The sequence below is a fragment of the Macaca nemestrina genome, chromosome 9 (assembly GCF_043159975.1).
Source record: "Macaca nemestrina isolate mMacNem1 chromosome 9, mMacNem.hap1, whole genome shotgun sequence".
In the NCBI taxonomy this organism is placed as follows: domain Eukaryota; kingdom Metazoa; phylum Chordata; class Mammalia; order Primates; family Cercopithecidae; genus Macaca; species Macaca nemestrina.
Window position 1 is genome coordinate 89403115 of NC_092133.1, and position 24731 is coordinate 89427845.

General features: G+C 55.2%; 1 protein-coding gene across 3 annotated transcripts in view; it reads right to left on the bottom strand.

Moving 5' to 3' along the window:
• Positions 1–24731, bottom strand: part of LOC105486611 (RasGEF domain family member 1A) — a 70046-nt gene that overhangs the window by 20856 nt on the left and 24459 nt on the right. The window contains exon 1 of one of the 3 annotated variants that reach the window (XM_011749539.2): positions 14554–14637. The exons of 1 other annotated variant lie outside the window; for it this stretch is intronic. Coding sequence is in view for 1 of the 2 variants with exons in the window: in XM_011749536.3 (XP_011747838.1) it covers positions 14075–14092 (18 nt within the window). In the remaining variant the exon portion in view is untranslated. Of the gene's footprint in view, positions 1–14074; positions 14434–14553; positions 14638–24731 lie in introns of those variants that run through there. One more of the 3 variants, XM_011749536.3, reaches the window with a different exon arrangement.

Below are 24731 nucleotides of genomic sequence, written 5' to 3' on the forward strand. Positions count from 1 at the left end.
AGGGATAACCAGCCAGTTCTCCGAAATTATCGGCACTGGGGTGGGGAAGGAGGTGGGTGTTCCCGGAGCCCTATTCTTTGGGCTGGATGCATGCCATGGACCCAACAGAAAGGGCCCTTTGCCCTTCAAGGGATAACTGACCAGTTCTCTGAAATTATCGGCACTGGGCTGGGGAAGGAGGTGGGTGTTCCCGGAGCCCTATTCTTTGCCCATTCATTCATTCATTCATTCACAAGTGGTAATGATCCCTACTGGAGATACACCAGGGAAAAAAAACAGGGCTCTCTGGCCCCAGAGAGCACCCCACAGAGCCTGTGTGGTGCCACACATAATGGCCACAGATGGCAACATGATATTACGGGTTAAGAGAGAATCAGTGCTCCAACAGAGGAGAGAGAAGGTCAGGAATATGAGTGGGAAAGCAGTAACCTCTGTCTGGGCTGTGAGGTTGGCCTCCCTGCGGAGGTGAGGCCTCAGCTGACTGGAAGGAGCTTCTGGGAAAGGACTAGCGGAGTGAGTGAACAGAAGGGCTGGCGCCAAGGCCTGGGAGCTTTGGCCCATTAGTTCTCTGGCAAACGCTCCCTGGGGCACCTCCTGGCTGGCTCACTCGCTCCAAAACATGCACTGACTGATGATGTGTGTGTCGGCTCTGCTAAACCTGGACCTGTGATGTGCCAGGGTCAGGGTCCCCAGCAGTGCCAGGCTGCCCCCCAACCTGGCCTGGTCCCCACCCTGCCAGGAGCAGGGGCGCTGGAGCCACCAGCACCCCGGGCACATCCCACCGCCACCACCATTGTCATCGGTACTCAGGGTCTGTGCCTACAGTGGGTGGGCCGCCTGCCCCACTCTGCGAGGGTCTGGGCTCCTCCCACCAGGACATCGGGAACGAGGCTCCCCTCCCCAGGAGGCTCTCCCAGGATGTAGCAGATGGTTCCTGATTCCCTTGGGGGACCATCTTGTGGGGGTCCTCACCTTACATAGCGGGGAGGGCTCAGCAGGGAGTCAGGTGCAATTTGGAAGTGAAGTGCTTGTTTGAGTGTATGGGAGGCAGACACCACGGTTACAAGATTCCTCGTGCAAATGCACATCTTTTGCCAAACCTTCAGTGGGCCCTTTGCCTCAGTGAGGATTTTGACCCCCTCCTGGATAGGAGACAGTGCTAGGTAGCCGGCCCAGGGGCTGCCCCCACCCAGAGAAGGCCGTCGGGATGTGGCAGTAGGCCACATCACAGGGAAGAAGCTGCCCGCCTTGGGGAAGGTAGAGGGCTGAGTGTGCCCACTTGGCTTGAAGGCTCAGTCACCCTCAGGGAGGAAAGAAAGCGGGACACTGCTCCTGATGGGATAGGAACCTGCATGGGGTGGCAGAGGAGGGGGAAGGAGGTTAGGGGCCTCCTCCACGCAGCATGCAGCAAGGACAGACCTCACCCCATCTCCCTCCCGAGCTCCATCAGCATTGGTCAGATGGCGGAGGCAGCTGCACCTCCTTTGCCACTCACCCTTCCCAACTTACACACCCTTCCCCAACCTCTGACCCTGCCAGTCCAGAGCTGCATTCCCAGACCAGTAAAAAGAGGCCTCTGGGGTCCCACCTGCACTGAGAGGCACGGTGGAGGGAGAGAAATGAGGTAGGGGCCACCCTCACTTCCTGGATGTCACTCACCAGCAGGGGAGCCCAAGTGAGGAGAGCCGATGGCCCACAGACCCAGTGGGGCTGCTGTACCCTCAGCTGACGGAGCGCGCTGGGACCCGGCCCATCCCAGCATAAGGCTGGGGGACCTGTATGGAGCTGAGAGGAGGGGTGCCTGCCCCAGGCAGCTCCCAGCCCTTCCATCCCCTTTTGGCTCCCACTTCTCTATCACCCCTGTCCTGGTGACCTGTGTCCCTCGCTCATGCTCCCTCTTCCCACACCAGGGCTACGGTGCTCTCTCCAAGCTGGCACTGCAGTCCCAGGCGCTGGACAACCCATCTCAGCGCCTCCATCCCCACTGCACCTAGGCCCTCCCGGCTCTGTGGAAGAAGGCTGGGTGGCCAGCCACAGACCAGCCCCTCCACCACCCCCAGGTCCTCCCAGCTCTGTGGAAGAAGGCCAGGTGACCGGCCATTGTCCAACCCCTCTGGACATCGTCTATCCACAATGTGCAGGTGAGTGACACCTGCCTGGGAGAGTCTGGGGCTTTGTCTCCACCATTTCTGAGATTCTAGTGCCTGCTAGAGGGACTAAAGCCAGGACTCTAGAAGCCACACCCTGACTCTGCCCAGGTTGGCCCCAGGCCTGCCCTCAACAGCAGGTGGGTCACATCAGAGCCCCTTCCCTCAACCAGGATGCATCCACCTCATACTCCCTGACCCAGGGCAGGAAGGGATCTCCCCCAACCACCCAGCCAACACTCATATGTCCTCCCCACCCCCAAACCCCAGCTCTCAGACCGTCCTGACTGCGCTGAAACGTGTCTCCCTTGACTCCAAGGAGCCCTTGTCCAATCTGCTGAGGCCAGCACAGCAGATGGGCAGGGGCCAGCTGCAGGCCCAGGCTGGATCTAGGCATAGGCTGGGTGTCCAGTGGTAAGGGAGTGGGCCCCACTCCAGCTGGGAGCCGGCACCCTCCTCTGTGAGATGCCACCTCCAGCACCTTCTTCCCAGGTGACCATGAGCACTAAGTGAAGCCACGAAGCTCAGGACAGGCTCAATGCCTGGTGGGCTCTGATGGCATCGGCACTGCAGAGCACTAGCAGTCCTATAGGTTATCCAGCTGCCTCCCTAGACACACAGCTCTTGGGAGCTGGTGCCGCCCCCTCCCTCATCCCACTTCTGAGTCCTCACCTCCCATGCAAGGGACAGCCAGTGCACCTGCTGCAGACAGCAACAAGCGAGCAGAAGCTGCCTCCTGCTTCTAGGCAGGTGGACCCATTGACCTGGTTGCACTGTCCTGTCCCAGGCATGGGGGACTCAGAGCTGGCTCTGGTCTAGGGGTGGGTGGCGTTGGGGGTGACACTCCCCTGCAAGTCACCTCTCCAGTCCTCACCCTCCTCTCTCTCAACTCCTGTGGCCTCTGCAGCAGCACAGTCCTTGGGAGCACATGCTGGTCCCATTCCTGCAGCAGGGCAGGGAGCTCCCTACAGCCCCTGCCTCTCCATCCTCCAGGCCAGGCAGGCATCAGAAGGCAGGAGCCACACTGTTTCACATAAGCCAAACTTCAAGTGCTGTGAAGAAGGGCTGGATTTACCTTGGTGAACCTTCCAGGCTGGCCAGGGCAGTCCCGGGACCTGGCCAAGGGCCGCAGGCCGGACTCCAACAAGGAGGCGGCTGCCATGGGAACCAGCAGGACAGCACCTCGCAAGGGCGCCCGCTCCAGAGGCCCGGCCACAGGCGCGACGCAGATGATTAAAGCTTTGTTACAGACACATGATTCATTTTTTCCTTCTGAATTCCCTTCTATTACCCAATACAATTTGAATTGACTGAAGGAATCTGGCCATCTCCTCTTCACACTCCTCAGATTCTGCCCAGTCTCCCTTTTCCCTTTCTGTCTAGTCAGCTTCTTCTGGGCCTGCTCAGGGCACAGAATGTCATTGTCCACGAAGAACCATTCCATTCTTGAGACTCAAGAGGCCCACGGATGCAGGAGGCGGGACTTCAGGGAACCCCTGCCCTTTCCCGGCAGGCGCTGGCAGCCTGGCTTCCCACTCCGGCTGCCTGGGGGTCCCTGTACCCCCTCCCCTTGGCCTCGCTCCCTCTTGGGTTGATACCATCAGATTCTGCAGGGGTAACAGGAGCCTCCTGCAGATGGGTGGGTAGCCCTGGGCCTCCCAGGGGCAGAGCTGGGCACAGGCTTGGATGGGGTCATGTGCAAACTCAGGCAACCTTGGTGGTCAGTTCTGTCCTTTCCAGGGAGACCCTCAGGGTGCCATGGAGGAGGGGGCTGGGAAGCAGTGTGCAGATTCCACCCCAAGTGAAATCAGCCCTCTGGGGTCCCTGTCCTAGATGGGTTGTCCACTGACGATGGCAAGACAGAGTAGGGTGTCCTGCTGCTCATCAGTTCTGGGCAGTGGCCAGGGCACCTGCCGGCTCCAGTAGGAAGGCACCAGTAACCTGTCCTGCCCAGGCCCACCCGGGCACACTGCCCACATCCAGCCAGCCCTGGAGTCAGCCCCGAAGCAGCAGCCCATGACCAAGAGAGAGAGACAGTGAGCGGGCGGGGTCAGGGCTGAGGGCCTCCAGAGGTGGGAAGGGATGGCCAGCCGCGCAGGACATAAACAGACCTGTTCCAGGTGAGCTGCAGCCTCTGCCCTCCACAGCCAACTAGGATGCTGGAATATGGAATAAAAACCATATGGTTCTTTTAAATGATAACTAATTAGGCTGAGCAAAGATCTTTCCTTTGTGTTTCAAAACAAATAAAAATCCATTTCCCTCAGCTGAATTGTCATCCTCCTGGCAGATGACTGTGGGAGCAGGGAGCTCTCTCTGGGCCAGTCATGGGGGTAAGGGCAGGGGCACCCAGCTCCCTGCTGGGTCACAGAGCCATGGGCAAGCTCAGCCCAGCAGCCTCTGGGAAACAGCACCCAGACACACGTCCTGACTGCCACCCCCATGCTGTGGACACAAGCAGCTCTCCTGTCACATGCTGTGTATCTGTCCCCTGGCCCTGGGGGCTGGTAACCGGTGGTTAGACACTGGGCAGACCAGTACACAGGAATGTGTAATAACGTGTTGTGGTCCTTAGGGTCTCAAAATAAACGGCCAGGCACAGTGGCTCACACTTGTAATCCCGGCACTTTAGGAAGCTGAGGTGGGAGGATTGCTTGAGCCCAGGAATTCAAGACCAGCCTGGGAAACACAGGGAGATCCCTGTCTCTACAAAAAAATTAACCAGGGACAGTGGCATGCGCCTGTAGTCCCAGCTACTCAGGAGGCTGAGGTAGGGGGATTGCTTGAGCCCAGGAGGTAAAGGATGCAGTGTGCCAAGATCGTACCACTGCACCCCTGGGTGACAGAGCCTGGGCAACAGAGCAAGACCCTATCTCACCAGGTGTGGTGGCTCACTCCTGTAATCCCAACACGATGGGAGGCCGAGGCAGGTAGATCACTTGAGGTCAGGAGTTCGAGACCAGCCTAACCAACATGGTGAAACCCCATCTCTATTAAAAGTACAAAAAATTAGCCAGGCGTGGTGGTGCATGCCTGTAATCTCAGCTACTCCAGAGGCTGAGGCATGAGAATTGCTTGAACCCAGGAGGTGGAGGTTGCAGTGAGCTGAGATCACACCACTGCACTCCAGCCTAGATGACACAACAAGACTCTGTCTTAAAAAAAAAAAAAAAAAAAAAAGGAGTACTTATGACAAGCAACTCAGCTTAGAGTGAAGTTGCTGAGCCCTCAGCGTGCAGAGTGACAAGCATAGGTGTGGTGGACTGCAATGATCAGGTGATATCTGCTGTGGCCAGGCACCCCTTTGCCAGACCCAACAAGAAAGTGATGCCAAAAGCCAAAAGGCAGCTGAAGATGATGGCCAGGGACACTCCTGCAGAGGGCCATAAATACAAAGAAGCTGCTCATGACCAACTCCTTTCCGGGGAGACCCTCAGGGTGCCATGGAGGAGGGGGCTGGGAAGCAGTGTGCAGTTCTGCGGAAGCACTGCCCTCGAGAACTCCAAGGCCTCTTTTCCTCTGGAGGCCACCAGATGCCCTGCTGGGAGAAGAGCAGAGATCCCATCCCTCCACCCGGGGGTCTACGCTCCCTCTGCTCTGAGGGAACATGGACCTCGGGCAGTCAGCAGCTGGTCTTCCCCTCCCCCCACACTGTGGTTCGCTCCCGCCTCTCTTATGACTGCCTGGGTGTGCGGAATATATTTGCATGATTGTTGGTGTGTGAAAGCGTCCCAATAAACCATGAATTTGTAAGCATTTAATTGGCTACTGAGTCATCCTGAAACCTCCCTGCGTCAATTAGTGCCACTAGGCTGATTCGAACCTAAGGTAGACACAGCCACCTCCACGCCTTCCCAGGGTGGCTCTCCTGCTGCTCCCCCTTCTCCAGATGAAGGAACAGAGGCCCAAAGGGCCTCAGTCACCAGCGCCAGTCGGGGAAAGTGGGATTGGAGGAGCTGGGATTGGAACCATGTCTGACGCGCCACCCAGGGCAACCAGCGCAGGGCTCAAGGGGAGGGAGAATGGTGTGACACGGTGACAGCAGGGGGAGCCAGCCAGGCCTGTGGGATGGACAGGGCCTGATCCAGGAGGAGCTGCCCTTGCTGCATTTGCGAGCTAGGCTGCAAGCGCAGGGCAGCGAGGTGGGATGGGGGAAATCAGGTCGGGGTCCAAGGGGCCTGTGCTGGATTCCAGCCCCCACAAAACTGCCCACAAGCCTCACCACTAATGAGTGCCGTGGGCAGAGGGCCTCCTACCTGCTGGGCCCTGTGACACCTTCTGGGGGCTTCTGAGGCCCTGCTCACCACTTCCCAGATGAGATACAGGTGTGGGGCTGAGGACAGGGCAGAGCTGGAAGCAGCCCAGGCCTCCTGCCTGCAAGTTGGCCCTTCCTGTCCGTGTGGCCCAGGCACAGGGAGGGGCCAGGATACTGTGATTTATAAGAAGACATACAGTCATGCGTCCATTCGCGATGGGGATACTTCCTGAGAAATGCATCTTAGGCGATTTTGTCATTGTGCAAACCCCACAGAGTGACTTAACACAGACCAGGATGGGACAGCCCACTACATACCCAGGTTCCGTGGTACAGCCTATTGCTCCCGGGCTCCCAACCTGCATAGTGTGTGACCGCACTGAATACTGGAGGCAAATGTAACACAATGGTAAGGATTTCTACAGCTAAACATAGAAAAGGCCCAGTGACAATATTGTATTATGAATCTCAGGGGACCACTATGTGGTGCATGACGCTGTCTTTTTTCCCAGCACACTCTCCTAACACTAAAGTGGTAAATGTGTGCTGTGTGCTGATGGACTCCTGGACAGCCTGGCTGGGGGCTGGTTGTCAGGGGAACCAACCATGTGATGAGGACTTTCACTCCCACCCCAGCTCTAGGGAGGAGAGAGAGGCTGAAGGTTGGGTCCATCACCAACGGCCAATGATGCAGTCAGTCACGCCCACGTAACCAGGCCTCCACAAAATTCCAAAAGGAGCGGGTTTGGAGCCTCTGGATAGGTGAGCAGGTAGAGGGCCCTAGAGTGCAGTGCCTGGGAGGATGGGGAAGCTCCACGCTCCTTCTCACATTCCTTGCCCTGAGCATCCCTTCCTCTGACTGTTCATCTGTGACCACTGTAAAAACCTGTATAGTAAGTGGGTAAATGGAAGCAAGTGCTTCCCTGAATTATGTGAGCCGCTCTAGCAAATTAATTGAATCTGAGAAGTGAGTCCTGGGAGCGCTGATTTGCTGGGTAAGTCAGAAGCATAGGCCACAACCTGACACTTGCAAATGGTATCTGAAGTCGAGGGAGGGGGGCAGCCTTGTGGGACCAAGTTCTCAACCTGTGGGATCTGACTCTGCCTCCAATATTGTCCAAATTGAATTACAGGGCACCCAGCTGCTGTCTTAATGTTAGAGAATCTGGTGTCAGAATGTTGTGCTGAATGGCTGAGAGTGGAGAGTAAGAAAAACACTTTATTTATTTATTTTTTTTCTCTAACCCTATTAGAGGTAAACTCCCAAGAACACAAAGCTATGCCCAGGAAATACAGTGAGCACCTCTTCATGCTGGATTCACAACCAGAAATTGCCCAGCAAGTGGTAGATGCCCAAGGGATGAAAATACTGCAATGCACGCTCTCTGGATAGGGGACCAACATATGTGAAAAACTGTGTCTAGAAACAGAAAGGCACATTCTACTGTCCAGAGTCTCTACCACATGGTAATATGTTATACCACCAGTGAAACCCCATAAAGTCCCCAAACAGAAGTGTGCAGGTGAGAGAATGACATGAGCTACAGTTGGATATTAATGTACAATGTACTACAGTTGGATATTAATACATAACTGATAAGCCAAAAAAAAAATACGCACTTCATAAAAAAATTCCCTAAATCATGCCTGTGTTAAAGATTCAAGCTCCAATTAGAGATGTCAGAAAAATAACCTTTATAGGAAACTCTGGTTGGAATTTGATATGGCCAAAGCTGTACTCAGAGAAAAGATCATAGATTTCAATAACATACTGAAGTAAACACTAAGCACTTGATTCAAAAAACTTAAAAAAGAGCTTCTCAACAAAATAGCGAAACAAACTGGAAGAAGAAATTGCTAAAAGGCAAATTAGATGACTTAATCAAAAAATAAAGTAGAACTCCTTATAAACTTCAAGAGCTGATTCTTTGAAAACACAGATTTCAAGGATAACCCTCTTGCAATTCTAATCAACAAAAGGAAAGAAGAAAGGGAGGGAGGGCCAGGCACCCTGGATCATGCCTGTAATCCCAGGACTTTGGGGGGCTCTAGTGACACCCTGTCTCTATTTCTTTAAAAAAAATTATTAAAATTTATTTAAGAAAAGAAAGGGAGGGAGAGAAGAAGGAAGAAAGGAAGGACATGAAAAATACATTGGGCATGAAAAAAGGAAATCTAACTCCAGATATGTAGAAGAAAGTTTAAAACAAACAACTACCTAAATCTATGGTAAATGATCTGCAAGAACTTTGAATGGTTATATTACCTAGAAAATATAAGTAACCAAAAATAAACTAAAAATGTTTAGAACCCAAAAAGACCAATGACCATAGTACAAATTAAGTTGACAGCCAACTAACCCTCTAGAAAAAATAAAAGCAAGCCCTGGCTGAAATAGTTTCTAAAATGAATTATTTCAAGTCTTTGAGGATAAGATAATTTTATATGATATATAAACTATTTCAGCTACACAATTCATATTGAAAAGGCTTCCTATTCATTTTATAAAGCTAAAATAGCATGATTTATAAATGTGACAAATGTCTTCTAGTATAAAAATATGCATAAATTCTTACTTCTGAAAATAGTGAAAAATACCCTCAGCAACATAGCAACACATCAGTAAAATGAACTCAGCAGCATTTTTAAGCACAATAGAGCCTGACCCAGTGGGCTTTATTCCAGGAACAAGAGGATGATTTAGCTCATAAGAGTTAATAAGTCAACACATTAATAAATCCAAGGAGGAAAGGCATTTGATGATTTTGATAGATACAGGAAAGCCTTTGATGAAACTGAATATCCATTCGTGGTGTGCACTCTTGGCAATTAATGTAGGATTCCAGCATACTGTCCATGATGACAAATACCTATTGGAAACATAGGGCTGATTTCAGACTTAGTAAAACATGAACGACCTCCTCATTAAATGAAGATCAAGCCAAGGACAACTGCTATTATTTAATGTTGCACCTTTTAGAAAACACCATAAGATAGGAAAACTAAAGATACATTAGAAATAAAGAAGTTGGCTGTTCCTTATGTGCAAGTAATATAATTAATTTCTTGGGTTTTCCGGGAAGCCAAACTAAAAATCTGTTCAAACTAGTAAGATATCAATAATCAATTACCTAACATAAACTTAAAAAATCAATAGCTTACCTATCTACCTCCCCTGAGCACAGGTTTCTGCACATAAGTCTGTGTGGAGCTGGTATGAAGATGCCCACACCAGTGGCAGTAGGGGGAGGTGTGTCTGTGTGTCTCTGTATGTGTCTGTGTGTCTCTGTGTTAGTGTGTCTTTGTTTCTGTGTGTGTGTGCCTGCATGTGTCTATGTGTCTGTGTCTCTGTATGTGTCTGTGTGTGTGTGTGTGCCTGCGTGTGTCTCTGTGTGTGTGCGTGTCTGTGTGTGGGGGTCTGTTGCGGGGGGGTCTCTGTGTCCGTTTCTCTCTGTGTGTCTGTGTCTTTGTGTGTGTGTGTCTTTGTGTGTGTGTGTCTTTGTCCCTCTCTGTGTCTGTGTCTGTGTGTGTGCCTGCATGTGTCTGTGTGTTTGTGTGTCTCTGTGTCTGTGTGTGGGTGTCTGTGTGTGGGGGTGTGTGTGTCCAGGAATCTCTCAGCTCTCTAAGCGCCATCGTCATCACCCAGGAACACGATGTCCACAGTGGGCCTGCTCTGCCAACCAGCTCAGCTACCCTGAAGCCACTTTTCCTGGTCACCCACCCAAAACACCCCACACCACTGCCCCCTCAGGCTGGGCACTCTAGGAACATGCCAGTCCCTGTTTTAAGGACATCTGTCGTATGTGGCCCCCGGGATGCCCCCAGGGAAGTCATACTCAGGTTGGGGCCAGAGTTGAAGGCTGAGCCTCCTCACCCACAGGGAGGGGGAGGGAGAGGAGGGCGGCACTCTGACGCACACTTACCGGCCCAAGGCCGGGCAGGGGTGGCTGGCGGCAGTCACAGTGACATTTGGGAAATGCCAGGGGCTGGGTTCTGGCCCAGAAGGCGGGTGTGGGCAGTGACAGGGCGGGGGTGGGGTTATTCCCCAAGCCTGAGACCACAAGATACCAGCTTTGCCAACAAAACTCCACTGGGCCAGTGGTGCCAGGGGCCACAGGGCCAGGGCCCAGCCAGCAGCAGGGGCCAGAAGAAGAAACAGGAGGCCGGGTTCGGTGGCTCATGGCTGTAATCCCAGCACTTTGGGAGGCCAAGGCGGGCAGCTCATCTGAGGTCAGGAGTTCGAGACCAGCCTGACCAACATGGAGAAACCCCATCTCTACTAAAAATACAAAATTAGCCGGGCGTGGTGGCACATGCCTGTAATCCCAGCTATTCGGGGGACTGAGGCAAGAGAATCACTTGAACCTGGGAGGTGGAGGTTGCGGTAAGATCATGTCATTGCACTCCAGCCTGGGCAACAGGAGCGAAACTCTGTCTCAAAAAAAGAAAAGAAAAGAAAAAAAGAAACAGAGAAGCTGCAGGGGGTCTTGGCTGCCATCCTCCTCCAAGACCCACACCATCCATAGGCGCCCACCTGACTGTCCCCAGGTTCCCTCAGGAGCCCCCAGGCCTCGTGTTCCATCAGCCTCTGAACTCCCCTTGTCCTGGAACCCACAGGGACCCAGGCAGCCCAGAACCCACACGGTGGAGCCCTCATGACCCAGGAGCCAGCTCTGACTCCTGACCTCCTGGCTGACCTCAGGCAAGACACAGCCCCTCTGGACCTCAGTTTCCCCAGATGTAAAGCAAGAAGTAGAGAGCCTATACGGGCCACTTCCTGCCCTCATCTTTGTTCCTTCCTTTCTTCCTTCCTCCTTCCTTCCAGAACTTGTTCAGTCAAGTCAGCATCCCTTGAGGCCCTTGTGGCCTATGCCACACATTCAGAACGGAACAGCCCATGGACCTTAGTGTCTGTGGGGAAACAGACACAACTCCATGGCATGGCATGATCTCTTCAGGATTGGGGGTCCATGCTGGGTGTCAGGGAGGCACAGCGGTGGGGAACTAACTCTGTAGGGAGTAGTCACGAGGGCTTCATGGAGGAGGTGATTCTGAGATGGGCTTCCAAGGATAACCAGGGGTTTTCCAGTGGATTAAGGGGGAAAAGGGAGGTTGACATGACAGTTTGGTCTCCTTCCTCTAGTCATTCACCAGCAGTTCCCTGGAGGACGAGGCCCAAAAGCCCAAAGGTGTGGGGGATGCAGGCAGCTTCCCCTGCACTAAGTCAATTCTCATGCATCCCACCAAAGCCAGTGTGATAGTCTCTCCCCCAGGCAGCCCTTCCTGACTGCCCGCCCCTCCCCCTCCAATGGATGGCACTGCTGCAGCCCATGCATCTGTGAGTGTGTGACCCTGGGTTGTGCCGTCCCCAGTGCCTCCTGCATCCTGGCCAGGCCTGGACCCCCAACACACAGAGGGGGCGGGCTAACATAAGAGGCCATGGGGCTCTGCTCTCCTTCCCCTGGCCTATGCCCCGCTGAGGGCTAAAGTCCTTATCCCACCTCTCCTGAGGGAGCTGAAAGAAGGTGGCTCAAGTTAGCAGGCCCAGCAAGATGGGCTTTGGGCCTGGGCAGGCTGGGGCCCAGGGCTGTACTGTCCTGAGCCAGCAGATGCAGGCGTGGGCAGTGTGGCCAGGGGCAGGGCAGCAAGGAGCCTGCAGGGTGGAGCAGGCCAGGCTCTGCACGAGCACATGCAGCCTAGACCTCTCCCTGGACTCTAGACTGCCCACACCCCTGCCAGGCAACACCTCCGGGGTTGGAGGTGTTGAACTGTCCCCGCTCCCACCTGCTGCACCTGCCATCTTGCCCACCTCTAAGGGCAACACCCTCCTTCCTGCGCCAGCCTGACTCTTTCCCATCTCAATGAAAACAGCCTACCCAGCACGACCTCCAGGTTCTGCCTTCAGAATACCCCGAGGATCAGTCCTTCCCTTCTCCTCCTCTGCCATCTCCCAAGGCTGGGACTCTCATCTGTCCCTGGACCACTGGGGTGGGACCCTGCTAGCTTCACCCCTCCCAGCAGCAGTCAGCAGTGCCATGGTAGCCCCATGGGGAGCACACCCTGCTCTGCTACCTCCCACTGCAGCCCAGTCACTCCCCGAGCCACGCCACCTCGCTGACCTCACTGTCCCACCTCCTCATGGGCTCTGCTCCTGATGCCCCAGTCTCCAATCTGGCCCCAACATGCAGGCAGCTTCCACTTCAAAGTTCTGCCTTGGCCTTTTCCTAGTATGCACCCCACATAGCTCCCTCCCTCCCCTCCTTCAGCAGGTCCTGTGCACATGTCTCCTCTAGCCACTGTACCTAAGGCACAGACAGCCCCCTCTTCACTGGTGGTCAGCACGCTGGGCACCAAGTGTGTCAGACCCCTGGTTGCTGGGGGAGCAGGACTGTCATTGCAGGTCCGAATGAAACTGGGTGGGGCCGTGGGGTCCACCTGTCTCACAGCAGTGACTGGAGTACTGGGCTGGGGTATTTAAATACCAGTGCAGGGCCCTCCCCCCTCCCCTACCACGTGACCCCGTTGGCCTGGGTCCCTGAATGAGGGCGGCCTGGACCAGGGCTGACACCAGTGAGTGGAAACTGCACCGTGTTGTTGTGAGCCGAGGGACTTGGGGCTGCTCTGTTGCTGCAGAATGACCTGAACTACCTTCACCGCTGAACTCCTCACAGGCCCTGCTGGCTCTCCTACATTGCTTTTTCTCTAACCCTCAGCACCAGGTGGCACTCCACCCATTTTACCTACCCATTGTGCTTGTTTCTTTCCTGTGTGGGCACTGTGAGAACAACACCCTCCTTCCTGTGGTGTTTGGTTCCCTGCTGAACCGCAGTGCCTACACACAGCAGAGGCCCAATAAATGCGTGTTAAGTGAAGGAAGGAAGGGACAGATGAGTCCTGCATCTTTCACGTGGCCAGGGCTGGCCGGGGCTCAGCTCCATGCTGTGGGCGCTCAGAATCCAGGGGGCTGCCGCACCCGAATCACACCGCCTTGCGCCTCTGGGAGTGGGTCTCCATAAACAGCATGAGAAATGCCTATGCTCCACGGTCAGGTCCTCTACAGGGCCAGTTCTCCACCTGCGCCCCACAGCGCCCTCGCCCTGGAGCGTACACTCCTCAAAGCCCCACGCTGGGCTCCACTCTCCCTAAACGCACAGGCGCGCCTGGGGCTCACAAGGCACAGGTACGGCCGCCTCCCTCCCACGTGCCATGAATAAGCGCGCCCGCGCTTCCGCAGCCCTCCGCTGCCACCACCTCACACAGACCACACACCGTGGACCACCCCTCGCCCGGCACATCCTTCTCGGAGCAACAGGTGGTTCTGCGCCCCTCAAGTAGTCCGGGCTCTTATACACCCGAAAGTGCCCGTCCCGGACAGACCCCTCCGGTGCCTGCTGCTGGGGCGCCTGTCCCCATCCCTTCCAGGCTCACAGGCTGTGCTCTCAGCGTCTGCGGGCCGCGCCGCGAAGGGCACAGCAGGAGAAGGGGCAGGCTGGGCGCCGCCCACAGGGCAGCAGGTGCTCCAGCGGGGACGCACAGAGCGAGGCGCGTGGGTCCTCAGGACGGGCTCCCTCCCGCGCGAGTCGGGATGCAGGGGACCGTCGCACCCCTCCCGAGCCCGATAACGCAAAAACCCTGCCCCGCGGTCCCGCACCTGGGCCCGCCACAGCCCTACCTGGGGCTCCAGTAACATTCTGGCCGTCGCGTCCAGCGAGCGGCAGTTCCTCTGCCCGCGACTTGAGCAAGCGCCCACTCCTGCGCCAGCCCCTGCCGCTGGGCGCCTCCGCTGGAGGGGTGGGACCCGGGACGCGGGAAACCGAGAGGCTGGGCTGGGGACCGCGGGGTCCGGGCGGCGCAGAGGGGCCGCAAGGCCAGCCAGGAACGCTGGGCGGGGCCGAGGCTAGGAGCATGGCGCGGAGGTGGGGCAGGGACCTGGGGCGGCCTGGAGTGCTGTCAGGGGGCGCCGCCTGGGCTGGGCGCGCGCCTGGCACGAAGTGTGGGGGCGTCGTAGGTGCCGGGGTGTGGGGCTGGGCGGGGCGTCCGGGGTCGGCCGTGCCTGGGGTCGGTGCTAGCGCGCGGAGTCGGCGAAGAGGCGCAGCGTGGGTCGGGGCTCTGCTCGAGGAGGGGACGCCTCTCACCCCGCCCCGGCCTCACCTGATCGTAGACATCCACTACGGAACTACAGCAGGTGTTCCGCCAGCGTTCGGCTTGAATGCCTCCCCTGACGGGGCGCTCACTCCACACATCTCTGGCCTGAGACGGGGGTCGCACAGAACTCCCTGTCCTTCCATTTCCTTGGAACGCGGGGGACACGGCAGCTGCTTTTGTGGGAGGACTGATCTGAGCCGCGGCGAGGGGTGGGCCGGGCACATGGCACAGTGAGGCGCCTCCCGCCCCCAGAGCCCCAGCCTCAGAAGGAATCTGTCAGGTGACGGGGCTCCCCCTCCGCGAGTCCCTGCAGTGGACCCCACTCCCTCAGAGGATGTGGACTGGAAAGATTCGCGGAACCGAAGAGCGCCCTCTCCTGGAGTCTGGATTGGAGCATCCAGCACCTGAGCTGGGTGAGAGACCCATTGGTTCTGGGGGAGTCCAAGCTGGCCGGCGGGGCGGCCGCTAGGGAGGAGCGGGGTATGCTCAGGTTGAACCTCACAGAGAGGCTCTGACAACCCCGGAGAGCTCGCAAGCCATGGGCTGATGGACAATCGTGACCCTGAAGACATCCGGCGGCCCCAGGACGCCCATACCCTCACCCCACCTCCACCCCACGGCTCTTGCCCAGGCCTTGCCAGAGGCCCTCTGCCTCCCAGCTTATTTGCCTGCTCACTTACTAGCAGCAAGAGTACCTACTAGGCTGGTTCGATGGGCAGTTGTCTCTGTCTTGGGAAAGTAGGGGCTGTGCTGGGTCCATTCACTGGCCTCCCTCAAGCCAGCTCAAGGGCCTGGAGACAGGAGTCCTTCTCCTGGAGCACTGCCCTCTCACCCGCTCTTCTCTACCAGTGAGTGTTGGCCTGACCTGGAACCGCTTCACACTGCTCAGAGCATGCACTATACATTACTGCGTGGTATGCAGTGCCTCTGGGTGAGCAGTGCGGGCAACCAGGCAGAAATGGCATAGTGGCCCTCCAGCTTTCACAATGTCCTCCCCCACTTTTGCTTCTGCATCTTGTTTCAGTCCAGCCAGAAGATGCAAAGCTCATGGTGACCTTGGCAGGTGGACAGGTGGCATCAGGATGGTCTGGGCCTGCAGGGCCACCCTGTCCCTTCAGGTGGCTTCATGGAGAGCACGAAGAAGGTGAAGCCTGGTGTCTTGCTCCTGGGGAAGACTTCCAGGCACCTGCCCCTGCCTTCCTCAGCCCTGTACCATGGCCCTGCAGAACATCTCGGCCCTGGGGTGAACCCAGTGTTGTCTCAGGAAGTCCGTGTGAGCAGTTGGCCCTGCTGCCTCCTGACCCCAGAGCGAGCATCCCCTCTGCCTCCCTGAATGTGACACTCTAGAGGAGGTGGCGGATGGGTGGGCAGTCCCACAAGCCTTCTTATACAGTCACAGGGTCACTTCCCATCGTGCTCATCCCAGATTGCACCAGTGTCATCCAAGGACCTCGATAAGGCAGACATTTCCCCAGGAGGAATGGGGCCCTTGCCCCCGTCTCTGGCTGACACAGATGGTGCTATCTCCTTTACCCACCAGTGTGACCTCAGCATTCATGTGTGACCTGACCCACATCCTTCCTGGTGCCTGAGGATGTGAGGAGGCTGCTGTGCTGGGGCTGAGCCCTGCCAGGCGTCCTGCTTTATATCCCTGCAGCTGGGACTGAGGCCATCCTGCAGGGAGGGCCGGTGGGGCCTGAGGCAGAATCCCACTGCCACTTCAGAAAGCAGAGAAAAAGCCAGGTGTGGTGGGGCCAGTGGCCATCTGCTGGGGCTTCAGGGAGACCAGATACACAGGAAGACGCACTTTCTCCAGATGCCTCCTCTAGGGGCAGGGCACAAGGCCTGGAACGGGGCTGCCTCTGACCAGAGCAACAGATGCTGCTCTGAGGATGGCGAAGCCTAGAGCAGGCAAGCTGTCAAGATTCTGAGTTGAGGGTCTCAGGACAGGAGGCTGGACTCCCCTTGATATGATTTGGGTGTGTGTCCCCACCCAAATCTCATGTTCAATTGTAATCCCCAGTGTTGGAGGTGGGGCCTGGCGGGAGGCGATTGGATCATGGGGGCAGAGTTCTCACGAATGGGTTAGCACCATCCCCTCAGCGCTGTTCTCCTGTTAGTGAGTGAGTTCTGGAGGGATCCGACTGTTTGAAATTGTGGGGCACCTCCCCCTTCTCTCACTTGCTCCTGCCGTGTCAGACCTGCCTGCTCCCACTCTGTCTTCCACCATGAGTGAAAGCTCCCTGAGGCCTTCCCAGAAGCAAATGCTGCCACGATTCCTATACAGTTTGCAGAGCCGTGATCCAATTAAACCTCTTTTCTTTATAAATTACCCAGTCTCCGGTTTTTTTTTTTTTTTGGTTTTTTTTTTTTTTTTTTTTTTTGAGATGGAGTCTCCATCTATCGCCCAGGTTGGAGCGCAGTGACATGATCTCAGCTCACTGCAACTTCCACCTTCTGGGTTTAAGCGATTCTCTTGCCTCAGCCTCCTAAGTAGCTGGGATTACATTACAGGTGCACACCACCATGCCCGGCTAATTTTTGTATTTTTAGTAGAGACGGGGTTTCACCATGTTGGCCAGGCTGGTCTCAAACTCCTGACCCAAGTGATATGCCCACCTTAGCTTCCCAAAGTGCTGAGATTACAGGCATGAGCCACCGTGCCTGACCAAGGCCCTTCTTTATAGCAGTGTGAGAACAGACTACTACACTCGCAAAGGCTCCCTCTCAGAGTCCACCCTTGCTGTCTCCACACAGCAGCCAGAGGGGATCTCTTAGAACCTGAGTCAGAAGCTCTCTGACTCCCACCTCAATCTCAATGAAGGCAGAGTCCTAACGAATAGCCCCATCAGGGACCTCAGTGCTCCCTGCTCAGCCTTGACATGCCCTGCCCACCCTCGCCTGAGTGGAATGTGCTCTGCAGTGTCTGTGCCCCCCACCCCGACAGGCCACCTTCCCACTAACACAGCTGCAATGCCACCCTCTGCCCCAGCACTTTCCCGCCATGAAACGGTTTTCCTCAAGGTTACTGGGTCCAGCAGAGCCTTTCCACCTCCTGGTCCGTTCGTCTGCTCTCCTGAGAATGCGACCTCCATGAGGGCAGGATCTTTGTTTTGTTCACTGCTACATCCCAGTGACTGTAACATGTCTGTGCACAGAGGCACTCAGAACCTATGTGTGTGCACGTGTGTGTGTGTGTAGACAGATATAGAGACACAGGTGTGGATACGGATTTGGTTGTATATATCCAGCACAGGACTCATATCGAAAATATATAAAGAACTCATGTAAATCAAAAAAGTCAGAAGACTCAATATTTTACAAATGGGCAAAAGACTTGAAGACATATTTCACTGAAAGAAGGCTATCCAAGGGGTGATAGGCCTAAGAGAGCACCCAGCTCCATGACTCATCTGGGGAGGGCACTAAACTGCAGTGTGGCACCCTGCACACCCGGCAGCATGGCTACTATCAAAAGCCAGAAAATGCCACGTGCTGACGAGATGGCACAACCCAAACTCCCAGCTGCTGGCGGCACGGCAGAGTCAGCTGGAGCAGCCAGGCAGGAAAACAGCCCAGTCATGCCTATGAACACCGACCACACCAGGACCAGAAATTCCATCCTGGATGGAGGCCGGGCAGAAACACTAGAGACTCACACCGAAGGACACACACAGGAGTGTCTGCAGCAGCCCTACACACAAGGGCTTCCAACTGAAAATGACCCAAGCATCCCCCACAGGGGACTGGGTTTCCACCAAGCTGCGGCATGTGTCACTCAATGGAATGCTCCAGGCCGAGGATAACCCGCCCAGACAACCACAGGCAAGGGCAGGGAGTCAAGGACACTATGCACAAAGAGCATCTAAGGCTGGCCCCACACGGAGCCAGCTCAGGGCCGGTGAGGGCACCCTCACCCCCAGAGGTCTGGGGTGCTGCCCTGGGGCAGGGGCTGAAAGGGGCTGGATCTGAGTGTCCCCGCGGAGTCACCCCATGAAAAATCACTAAGTGTACACTGTGGCTCTGGCTCAGGCATGTTTCTGTGTGTGTTACACTTCAATCGCATGAAGAAAATTGAAGGAGAGAAAAATAAGAGAGAATATCCGGGCCGGGACAGGCAGAAGCTGTCGGCACCTCAGGGCCTATCTAGGTCAGCTGTGGCCACACCTAAGGGAAGAAGGGATGTGGAGGAAGGGGCCTAAGCCTCCCTCTGCTCATCCCCCCAAGAACAAAGGCAGAGTTGGGGCAAACCCTGCTCCCTCTTCTAAAAGGCACAGCCTACAGGGTCAAGCAATGGCAAGTGAGAGGCATCCACTGGTTTTGGAGGATGGAAGGTGGCCTGAGGCAGGTGATAGACCTTGCAGAACAGAGAAGCAGGAGCGCAGTGCTCCACGCGGGCTGATGAGGACCACGCCGGTGCTGCAGAGGCCCTGATGAGGCTCAGCCCACAGGGCCTTGGGTTCCAGAAGGAGGGTCAAGGGACAGAAAGGCTCTAGCCCCCGACCCTGCCCTGCTGGTGCCACCTCATTACCAGACCACACCACGTTGTCCAAGAGCTTCAGGTCCAAACCCTGAGGGTGATGGTGCATACCTCTCTATCCTCTCCAGGGCATGAAGTGGGACCCATGATGCCAATTCACAAGGGTGTTGGCAAAACATGAAGCAAAATGAAGCAAGCCCTCAGTGAGCTCCAGAGGCTCCTCAGACAGCCCCTGCCTCCAATGGGGTTTGAGGGCTCGCGCTGTCCCCAGGCTCAGGCCTGATGTCTGCCAGACTCAAGCCTCCTGCACACACAGCTACAGTCTGCAGAAAGGCCTCTCCAGGCTCCTCCAAGGCTGATCAGCACCCCTGGGCAGAGGCCACTGATAGCCCCAGTCGAACCCACACCCAAGCAGACCCACAGGCTCCAGGGAAGGTTGTCTGGCAGCCAGCCCCGTCCCTTGGGTCAGTGGAGAACCCCTAAGTCTTCTGGAATTTCCCTCAGGCTATACCATTAGTGCTCCCTTTTGGAGAATAATGTTCCATGCACTGAAACACTCATGGCTTTAGGCAGAAGGCGTGAAGGAGGGGCTGAATGGGAGTCAGCTGAGCTTTCTGATGTGCAAGGCAGCATCCTTCCAGGCACCAGCATACCTGGGAAGGAGCCCACTGGCCACAGTGTCAGGCACACCTCTCCCCAGTCGTCTGAGTCAGAGCCTCCACCCTCACACATGGGCACCTTTGAGAAGCACATCAAGGTACCATAGTGGATTTAGCCCTTCCACATCCTCTTCTGCCTCCTGGGGTCCACGAGTCTTTCCTGAGGCTCTTCCTGGGGTCCTGTATCCATGTGCCTTGGCCACCCCTCCTCAGCCACACTCAGAGCATCCAGGGTTTCAGCAACGCAGGAGTGCGGGAAAGGCAGGAATGCCAGGCTGGGAGGCTTCCTCCAGATGGGGCTCTCAAGCCTGACCACACTGCCCAGGAGCTTGCTAAAAAGGCAGTGCACAGGCGACGTCCTCAGAGATCCTTCCTGCCCCCATTGGTGTGTGGGACTCAGTGCTCAGGGAGGTGGCAGCAGTCAGAACTCGGCTTGGGACGCAGGGCCTCTGGTCCAGGGGAAGGGAGCCCACCACACTGAGCGCCAGCCTGCCACATGCACAGGGGACAGTGGAGAACGCATCCAGGGATCGGGGGGGCATAATGCATGGGGTGAGAACACAGCATCATGCCCAGCATAGTGGGACCCAACAAGGGAGGAGGCTGCAGCCATGCAGGCAGGACGGGTGAGGGCCCGGGAAGTCACTTCCCCAAGATGAAGCAGGTCATGACCAACAGGGACCCCTCCCGTCACAAGGCTCTGGATACCCACCCCATCATATGAGCAGAGACCTGCACAAAGTGAGACATAGAAAATACCAATGAGAAAGGCAGAAGAGGGACAGCACATGGAAATAGGGCAGGCCCAGCCAGGAGCAAACTACTTCATGGTGACAAAAAGCTTGCAAGTCAAAGCCTTGAGTCATCACTTGGCACCTGTGAAATCTGCAAAACTAATGTTAAAGGTAATACAGAGTGTGAGCTTAAGTGTCAGGGAAAAGCCAGGGTCACTGGCAGCAAAAGGAGAGAAATGGACAGCAGGTATCCCCAAGCACCTCCCCGGAGCAAAGACATGGCAGCAGGCATCATCTAGGGCACCGTGCATCCATGTGTGTTTGTGTAACCTTGTGTGCGCACGTGTTCATGTGCTTGAGTGTACCTGTGTATCTTAGGAGGTGTGCGTATGCACATGTGTGCTTTGTGCATGTGTGCAACAGGCATGGGTGTGTGTGTACATAGTTGCACGTGTGCATTACGAGTGTACATGCCTGTGCACGTGTGCATGTCTGCACCTGCGCCTATAAAACAGACAAGCATCCACATACCAAAAGTCTAATCAGGGTGCCTCCCTCCACTGGCCGGCATACACCCTCTCTCCATCTCTCCTGCCCTCCCTCCTCCTCTTCTCTCCATTTAGCCTTGTCAAGTGCTTCCCAAGTTCTCTCCAATTACTATGAATGGCTTCATGACAGCATAACACAGCGCATGCTCATCTTCTAAAACCAGGACATGAGGCATCCCTGCTCCCACTAAGACTGCACAAAGTTAAGGCTGGAGCAGCAGTGGCCCACTCAGGGCTTGCCCCTCCCTCGGAGCCCTTCACAGGCTCCTGGAGAAGGGAGACTCAGAGGAGACCCTGCCTGAGAGCTCATACCTGAGATCCCCTGGTGTGTGGGGAACAAAGCAGGGATGCTTAGGACCACAGGGGGGTCTCAAGGCCAGCCTGGCCTTGTGGGAGGGTCTCGGGGCCAGCCTAACCTTATGAGGGTCTTAAGACCAGGCTGCCCTTGTAGGAGGTCTTAGGACCAGCCTGGCCTTGTGGGGAGTCTCAGGACCAGTCTAACACTGTAGGGTGTCTCAGGACCAGTCTGGCCTTATAGAGGGTCTTGGAACCAGGCTAACCTTGCAGGGGATCTTGTGACCAGCCTGGCCTTATTGGGGGTCTCATGACCAGCCTAGTCTTATAGAGGATCTCAGGGTCAGTGTGGCCTTCTGAGGGGGTCTAGGGGGCCAGCCTGGCCTATGGGAACTGGAGGCACCAGGCAAGGAGAGAGGCTTCTGTCTCCCTCGGCCCTTGGTTTCCACCTATCCTTGGCCAGCACCCTTACTCCTCCCCGACCCCGGAGGTTCCTAGTCTGTTCTCCTGCTTCACCTGCCCTCCAAAGGAGCCTCCGGCCATCATGGGCCCAGGCCCCAGAGCTGATCCCTGACCCCACTGTTGTGCCCCTAACTCCCACTCTCCCCCTTCTCCCCTCCCTTCTCTCTGCCTCCATTTCCCCTCAGCCTCTGCCCTCTCCAGACCACAAACACAGTCTTCCTGACCCCGACTCCTGAGCTGCCTCCCAACCTCTCTTTTCTTCTCACCTACATTTCTAGAAAGAGTTGCTGCATCTGCTACTTCCCAGCCAATTCCGCCTCCTCCCTCCAGTCCCTGCTGTATTCATCGGAGGCACCAGGCTAACGCAGGGCATGGGTTCCAACCAAGCCCAGGCCTGAACGCACTCATGCCAGGATGCCTAGCTGGCTCCGCTCTCCCCAAACTCGGCTGCTACTCCTCAGGGACCCCATGACACCCAGCCCCATAGAAGTCCCAGGGACCCTCCCAGCATGGCCCCAGCACCTAGACCACAGAGCTTCTCTGCCTGAATGTCCCAGGACCGCCATGGGATGCCTCCTCTCCCACAGGGAATAGAGCCCTGTCCTGTAAACACTCAGGCACAGGCACACGGAGACCCAGCCACTGTATCTGTGGGCGGGCATCTGGGCTCAGCACAGCCCCTGACCTGCCTATCAGGGGAGTGTGCCGCACAGGCCAAGGTGGCCAGGCCTGACACAGGTGTGCCTGAGACCCGCCTTTCAGGGGGATTAGCCATCACAGATTGAGACCCGCCTTCAGGAGGGCTGATGCTATAGATTGAGACCGGCCTTCGGGAGGTTTAGCCATCGCAGATTGCGACTCGCCCTCAGGAGGGTTAGCCACTGCAGACTGCGATCTGCCTTCAGGAGTGTTATAGTGCAGACTGAGACCTGTCCTCAGGGGGGTTAGCCATGCAAAGTCAGAACTGCCTTCAGCAGGGTTAGCCATTGCAGATTGTGTGGCTTCCTACCGTTGAGCTGCTCAGTGTACTTCACCGAACTGCAGTACTTTGGATAGCTCTATTACTACCGTTTTTGACCGTTTACTTATATTTTATTTAAGTTTAGTGGAGAAAGCCTGGGTTCCTCTTCCAGCCTCCTCGTTCACTGCCCCAGCCCCATGTCCACATATACTCCTGCAACTCTGCAAAGACACCAGGGTGCTGTGAGGGTCCCGTGGGTTTCCCCAGCTCCTCTTTTGGCAGGTCCCTATAACATGTTGTAGGGCAGGGGAGAGGCTGTCTGTGATGGGCAGGGCCCCGACTGCCATTCAGGCAAGTGGGGATACTGGGGGACCCTGAAAGATATCAGAGTGAGGCTGGCCAGGCTGGTAGGGCATGTGGGCAGCAATGCATCTCAGGGAGTCCTGCCCCCTCCTCCATGGGAAGGGCCCACAGCTGCCATCCCCACGAGCCAGAGAGGATGACACTCTAGGCTGGTGGAAAGGGACCTGATATGAAATGGAAATGAGGCAACCCACGAATGCACAAGTCTGCACGTGCTTCTGTGCATGTGTCTATTCCTAGAGCAGACACAAATGTTCCAGAAGTTTCTTTCTTAGTCATTCCCAGAATCACAGGCTCTCGAAGAAGGAGTATTATTCATTCTAATCGGTGGTGCCTGGAATGATGCCCCTGTAGTTTCTTCCCTTGCCCCAGACACCTGCAGCTACCTGGACAGAGCCCCTCAGTTCCTGGAAACTCCACATGTTCTGTAGCAGCTGCAGGATATTCCGTTGGGTAGGTGGGCTGCCACACATGTAAGAGGTCCTGTAGCAAAAGACACCGAGGTGTTTTACAGTCTTTGGCAACTAAAAACACTCCTACAATGGGCATTCTTGACTTGATGAAGTTTTTATTCAAATGTGTGACCATATATAAAAGATGACACTTGATGTGCTGGGTCAAAGGTTATGAGCATGGTAAGTTTAAAGAGACATCACAGAAGTGCTTTCAGTAGAGTATGGCCAGGTCGTGAAAATGGTGGAGTAAGGACCTCTAAAAACCCTCTCTTCCATAAAAGCGACAAGAAAACCAGCAAAAAAACAAAAAGGTCAGAATCTACTTTTTTAGAACTTCCAAAATCAAGCAAAAACTTGCAGAAATCTTATGAGGATTTATTCAAAAAACAACCGAATCTCAGTAAGAACTGCAAACTTTGTAGCACTTGAACTTGCCCTAGTCCCATCCCTGACTCTGTATCTCAAGTGCCTTGAAAAGTAAGACCCCACATTCATCATGAAAACCACTAGCACAGCAGCCCCTGGTGGGAGAACAGCAATGGAACTCTTTCAAAGCTTCATTCTCAGAAACTCTCGTTATTCGACCTGTCCAGTAGTTCCCATGGAGACCCCACTTACAAGGATGTCTGTATTTGACCTGACTCAGAGGTCTCAAGCACAAAAACCATATTCCCCAAGGTTCATTGTCAAAAACAATTACTGATATTTAATTTCACAGATGCCTGAAGCAGTAGATAACAGTGAAGTAAGCAATAGACTAACCAGAAAGCTTAAAAGAAAAGTTCAGTAATGACATGATCATAGGGGTTTTGAAAAACTGCAGTGCATTCCTGAGAATCTAGAAGGCCAAGTGCACGCTCAGGGCTGTGCACATGCTCAGAAAAGTACTTGGGAAACCCTAAGCACTCATTTCTGGCTGACTTCAAGGCTCTGTGCAAGCAGGAAGAGAAGACTAAAGCAGAGTTATCAACTGCTTAGCTGAGAGCTGAAAGCATACCCAAGCACACAGAGCCCCTTAGCAAAGACTGAGAACTTACTGGCTCCAGGCACTTAAGAAAATTTCTTTCCAATCGTTATTTGACCACTAAGATAACTGAGCAGAGATTTCAGTGCCACACACAAAAGAATACAGGCATTGCAGAAGTAATCCAGAAATGTCACAAAACAAATAACCATTACTACAATAAACAGCAGCAGCAACAAACCCCAAAGAGTGGGGAGAATCTGA